At 44.7% G+C, this 6,254-nt stretch overlaps 1 protein-coding gene across 1 annotated transcript in view; it reads right to left on the bottom strand.

The window, feature by feature from the left end:
* ddx31 (DEAD (Asp-Glu-Ala-Asp) box polypeptide 31) overlaps window positions 1–6,254 on the bottom strand; it is a gene marked incomplete at its 3' end in the record, with an annotated part of 8,895 nt that overhangs the window by 934 nt on the left and 1,707 nt on the right. The window contains exons 3-13 of the mRNA XM_087172821.1: window positions 5,787–5,921; window positions 5,496–5,644; window positions 4,996–5,327; window positions 4,804–4,913; window positions 4,668–4,709; window positions 4,516–4,580; window positions 3,826–3,945; window positions 2,338–2,444; window positions 1,112–1,338; window positions 711–863; window positions 548–607 (exon numbers count right to left, since the gene is read on the bottom strand). Of these exons, the coding sequence (XP_087028947.1) occupies window positions 548–607; window positions 711–863; window positions 1,112–1,338; window positions 2,338–2,444; window positions 3,826–3,945; window positions 4,516–4,580; window positions 4,668–4,709; window positions 4,804–4,913; window positions 4,996–5,327; window positions 5,496–5,644; window positions 5,787–5,921 (1,500 nt within the window). The remainder of the gene's footprint in view (window positions 1–547; window positions 608–710; window positions 864–1,111; window positions 1,339–2,337; window positions 2,445–3,825; window positions 3,946–4,515; window positions 4,581–4,667; window positions 4,710–4,803; window positions 4,914–4,995; window positions 5,328–5,495; window positions 5,645–5,786; window positions 5,922–6,254) is intronic.

Raw genomic sequence — 6,254 nt, 5'->3', positions numbered from 1 at the left:
AATTCACCGTGAGACAGGAAGTTGGTTTACATGTTTGATAAGAGTCCCGGCCTGAACACATCTACATGCCAATATTCAGTTTTAATCATCATCACATCCTCCTCAAACCTGGAAAGAAAATATGTAAAACCATGATGATGCTTTATTGTGAAAATTGTGAGATTTCATTTAAGCGCATGGCTCTGGTGGCGTGGCAAATTTTTTAACAGGAAGTTGTTATAACTCCGTTATAAATTGTCCAACCTGTTCCAAACTCGGTCAGAAAATGCTTCACACCCTCATGATGCTTCATTGTCAAAATTGCGAGTTTTCGTTGAATGGCGTGGATCTGGTGGCAGAATTTAGACATTTCGCCTTGAAACAGGAAGTTGCTGTAAACCAAATATACATTATTCAATCTGCCTCAAACTTCACGTGTTTGATGACAATCCCACAATGACGACATCTCCATGCTACTATGACATCATAGTCAGAGCGCCACCTACTGAAAACAGGAAGTAACCCTTCATCATTTGATTTACATGATGTTCTCATGCGTAACACTGACCGTGCAGAGCAGGACTCCGGATGCAGACACCGAGAACTGCTGGAACACCTCTGAGCGCTCCTGTTGGATGAAACAAACACACCCTCACTGTCTGCAGCTCAGCTTCACCTGCTGATCACAACAGACACGACACAGAGAGACGTCGGGTCTTCATCGCTCTTACCTCCTGCTTCATGTTGCCATGGAGACGCAGGAAGCTGAGCGGAGGCCTGCGATTGGCTGAGGGCCCAGAGAGGACGGAGGTGAAGAGAGAGTGGAGGAACTCCACGACTTCACAGCTCGAGACGAAGACGATGAGTTTGTTGTTCTGAGAAAACTGAAATAGTGTTGAGTCTGTCAGTTCATGATGATGAGATATATATTAGATTAGATTAGATGATTAGATTATTATATATGTGTGTGTGTGTGTGTGTATTTCACCACCATGTGTGAATATATATTTTCATGTCACTTCTGTTTTATGAAGTTATAATCCTCCTTCTTTCCATGAAGCTCTTTGTCGTCACCTTGTGAACAAAGTGTTTTTAAATAAAGTTAATTTTGTGTCCAGCTGTGATGGGTTACCTGACATTTGTCCAGTATGAAAGCAGCCAGACAGACCAGTCTGATCTTACTGGGGACCACCACCACAAACTGCTTCAAGGCCTCAGGTACAGCAAAGCTCTCTGATTGGCTAGCCGGGCCGGGGTCAGAGGTCACAGTGGTTGCGGTAGTGAGGTCAGAGGAGGCGGGGCCAGACACGTGGATGTTGACGGGGGCGTTGAGACAAACGTCTGCCAGACGAGTCACACCTGAAACACAGAGAGACGTTACACTGTCCATCCTGAAAAGACCTGAGGATCCACACAGGTGAGTGATCAGAGCCCCCGCCTCCTTATTACCATGGATACCAACACTCATCCACCTCCGAGTTCTTTAAACACACCTCACTACCGCCATATTCATCAAAACTCCTCAGAGTCAGACCTGAACCATGTTGAGTCGATCCTGAGTGACATCACTTCCTGATGATGTCATCATCTGTGGCGTCCCTCCAGAATAAAGCTGTATGTAAGGTATGTTTATGTATTTACATATATGTATATGTATATAAGTTTATTGCTGTCTTCCTTTTATTATTATTAATTCTATCAATAATTATGTGGTATTTTATTACATTAATATTTTTATTGACTTTTTTTTAACTTTGATAATTTAATTCGACTGAATGACTGAAAATGTCAATGTCAACAAAACTTGAAAAAACTCGATTGACATCATGTATATATATACACATATATATATATATATATATACATAAACACACACATATATATATACACATATACACATACGTATATATACATATATACAAATATATATAAATATATACATATATTTACATATATACAGTATATATATATATATATATATATATACACATATACAGGGCTGAAATGTCTCATCAACCATGTTGCTCAGTGTGAGCTGCTAACGTTAGCTTAGCATCTTGGAGCCAAAGATCCAGCTGACTCAACATGAGCTGTTGTTTAGGTCTGAAACTTTAGAGCTCCTTATTTATTTATCTATTGACTCACTTATATTTTTATATTCACGTGTATCTCTACATTTCTACATGTATGACCTAACTGATTTATTTCATAGCAGTATTTATCTATTTATTCATTTATGTATTTATTGATTTAATATTGATTAAAATGGCAGCCCACACAGACAGCCACCTGACACTGAGACGTCTGTGTCTCCCACTCGTCCTCAGAGACAGAAGGAAAGAGGGGCTCAGAGTTTACCGTGGCTCAGGGTGGCGGACAGCAGGACGTTCTGTCTGCTCGGTCCTGTCGTGTTCAGGCTGTTTAATATGACGGTCAGGTCCTTCTCAAAGCCCAGGTCCAACGTCCTGGACACAGAGAAGAGGTGAAGATGATGAGGACTGATGAAGGTGTGAGAATCATAGAATGAGAACAAGGTGAAAGGAGTCACCTGACACCTGCACAAGTTATTAACCTGTCATGTTTAAAGGGGCGGGAGCTGGAAGGTGAATTCATTATTTCCAGGTTTTAAAGTCACAAATCAAACACCAACACCAACAACAACACCAACAACAACAACAACACCAACACCAACAACAACAACACCAACAACAAGAACAACAACAAGAACAACAACAACACCAACAACAACACCAACACCACCAACACCAACAACAACAACAACAACAACACCAACAACAAGAACAACACCAACACCAACACCAACACCAACAACAAGAACACAATAACAATAACAACAACAACAACAACAACACCAACACCAACAACAAGAACACAATAACAATAACAACAACAACAACAACAACAACAACACCAACAACAACACCAACACCAACAACAACACCAACACCAACACCAACACTAACACCAACAACAACAACACCAACAACAACAACAACACCAACACCAACACCAACAACAACACCAACACCAACAACAACACTAACACCAACAACAACAACACCAACAACAACACCAACAACAAGAACACAATAACAATAACAACAACAACACCAACAACAACAACAACACCAACAACACCAACAACACCAACACCAACAACACCAACACCAACAACACCAACAACACCAACAACAAGAACACAATAACAACAACAACACCAACAACACCAACACCAACACCAACACCAACAACACCAACACCACCAACAACAAGAACACAATAACAATAACAACACAACACCAACACAACACCAACAACAACACCAACAACACAATAACAACACCAACACCAACAACAACACCAACACCAACAACAACACAATAACAACACCAACACCAACAGCAACAACAACAACACCAACAACACAATAACAATAACAACAACACAATAACAACACCAACAACAAGAACACAATAACAATAACAACAACACAATAACAATTACAACAAAAACAACAAGAACACAATAACAATAACAACAACAACACCAACAACAACAACAACACCAACACCAACAACAAAAACACAACAGCAATAACAACAACAACAACACTAACAACACCAACAACAAGAACACAATAACAATAACAACAACAACAACACAATAACAACACCAACAACAAGAACACAATAACAATAACAACAACACAATAACAACACCAACAACAAGAACACAATAACAATAACAACAACACAACAACAACACAACGACAACAATAACAACAACACAACAACAACACAACGACAACGACAACAACACCATTACCTGTCTGCCTCGTCCAAGATCAGCCAGCGAACGGCGCTGAAGGCGATGCTCAGGGTGTGTTTGATATGATCTACCAGACGTCCAGGGGTGGACACCAGGATGTTGATTCCTTTACGGAGCCTGAGGACAGAGGGACAGAGGTTCAGAGGTTCAGAGGATCAGAGGGTCAGAGGGACAGAGGGACAGAGGGACAGAGGGACAGAGGGTCAGAGGGTCAGAGGTTCAGAGGTTCAGAGGATCAGAGGATCAGAGGGTCAGAGGGACAGAGGGACAGAGGGTCAGAGGGACAGAGGATCAGAGGGTCAGAGGGTTAGAGGGACAGAGGGACAGAGGGTCAGAGGGACAGAGGGACAGAGGGACAGGACGACTCAAGGACCTGGAACATCAGAGATCAATCAGACTTTGGTTCGACCTTCTGATCTCCTTCCTGAACCCTGTAATCATCATGGTGCTCCTCCTCTGTCTTTGCTGTCTCTTCCAGGACACCTGGAGGAGGTTCCAGGAGGAACCAGGAACCAGGAGAACCTCTTCCAGGACACCTGGAGCAGGTTCCAGGAGGAACCAGGAACCAGGAGAACCTCTTCCAGGACTCCTGGAACCTCCTCAAGGAAGTTCTGTGGAAGTGGAACCACTTGCAGCATTTAGGACAGAAAGAGGAGGAGAAGACTGGAGGAGGTGAGGAGGATGTACCTGGCCTTCTCTGATTTCCTCTTCTCTCCTCCCATCAGAACACCTGGGACGATCCAGGTAAACGGCTGCAGAGAGAGAGAGAGAGAGAGAGAGGTGTGACCAGGTGTGACCAGGTGTGACTCAGTCAGCAGATGAAGTATTATCAGCGTTACCTTCAGAAGCTTCTGGAAGGTGTGGAAGGTCTGCAGGGCGAGCTGATGGACAGGAGGACAGTCAGTAACAGGTAAGAGGAGGGAGGGGACACTGGGCTCAGGTGAGAGTAAGGACAGGTGTGTGATCAGACCGCACCTCTCTGGTGGGGACGAGGACGACGGCCAGAGGACCGTCTGACCTGCTGACCTTCGGCTGGACCGACTGAAGACTCTGGACCAGAGGGACGGCGTAGGACAGAGTCTTCCCTGCAGAGACGGACAGACTGTGTCACCATGGTAACACAGGTGTGTGTGTGTGTGTGTGTGTGTGTGTGTGTGTGTCTCTCACCTGATCCCGTCTGAGATCGAACCACGGCGTCTCGTCCTGACAGGAGAGCAGGGATGGTCTGTTTCTGAACACTGAACACACACACACACACACACACACACACACACACACAGCGTTGTGCAGGTCCGTCACAAACTGAGCAAAAATCCTTTTCATGTTGGTGCCACTGAAAGAAATCAGCACAGCAGTGTGTGTGTGTGTGTGTGTGTGTGTGTGTGTGTGTGTGTGTGTGTGTGTGTGTGTGTGTGTGTGTTACCAGGTGTGGGTGCAGGTCCAGGTCTGAAAACGAGTCACTGGTGAAAATCTTCTCTTTCACCTGATCAACAACTGGTCTGAAGGAAGGAAGGAGCGGAATGAGGTCATTAAAGTTCATTGCTGACTAATCAATAAAACTGATCAGAAATATGTGAGAAAGTTAGGCGGTGACATCAGCAGATTGATATAAACCAATGAGAAGCAGAGGAGGATCTGTGCAGCCAATCAGAGAAGGAGCTGTGTACCTGTGGATCTCAGGTATATCCGGGTTGTGTTTGAACAGAGAGGAGGTCTTGATGCTGCTCCTCCCCGCCTCCTTCCCTGCCTCCTCCTTCTCCTTTTTCTTCTTCCTCTTCTGTGGTGCCCCGCCCTCTGTTGGCTCAGGGGGCGGAGCCTGGAGACGCCACACAACACAGATAATGGTTATAATACAACGTGGTGACTTCCTGGTCACTGTGGTCCAGACTGCAGGTCTCTGTTTCCGTCATGTGTGAACAGAAGAGACACACCTGGTTTGTGTGTGTGCACGTGTTTACCTGTGAATGTGCAGGGGGAGGAGCTTCAGTCTGTACCTGCCCCTCCTCCTGCTCCCGCTCTGCCCGGTCAGTCTGCAGCGTCCTCTTCTCCTCTGAGGAGGAGCTGCACCTCCTTTTCTCTGCTCTCTGCTTCTTCTGCACGTCACACACAAACACCAAGAGTTCACTCAGCTGCTGTTTCAGCTCTTATTGTGAAAATCCTGCTGTGACTGAGTCTGACAAACGTTCAGACAGAGAAATGATCTTTAGTCTCTGAGCAGCTTCATGAGGAGAGGAGCTTCTCTGCTTCCTCTCTCATCTCCTTTAGGAAACACTGGAGCTTCCTTTACCAAAGGAAAGGAGACATGCCGTCCCACAATGCCTTGCTGCAGCAACATTTAAAACCACAGCAGAGTCACATGAATGTAGAAACATCAGAGCAGCTGTTTCTGTCTGATGGACTGAAGCTCAGATCCATAAATATAGATT

This window comes from Seriola lalandi, unplaced genomic scaffold (assembly GCF_002814215.2).
Source record: "Seriola lalandi dorsalis isolate HSWRI2012SDOR001 ecotype SW California unplaced genomic scaffold, Sedor1 jcf7180002053840, whole genome shotgun sequence".
Lineage (NCBI taxonomy): Eukaryota > Metazoa > Chordata > Actinopteri > Carangiformes > Carangidae > Seriola > Seriola lalandi.
Note: the sequence above shows the minus strand (reverse complement) of the source record. Positions and strands in the feature narration are given on the sequence as shown.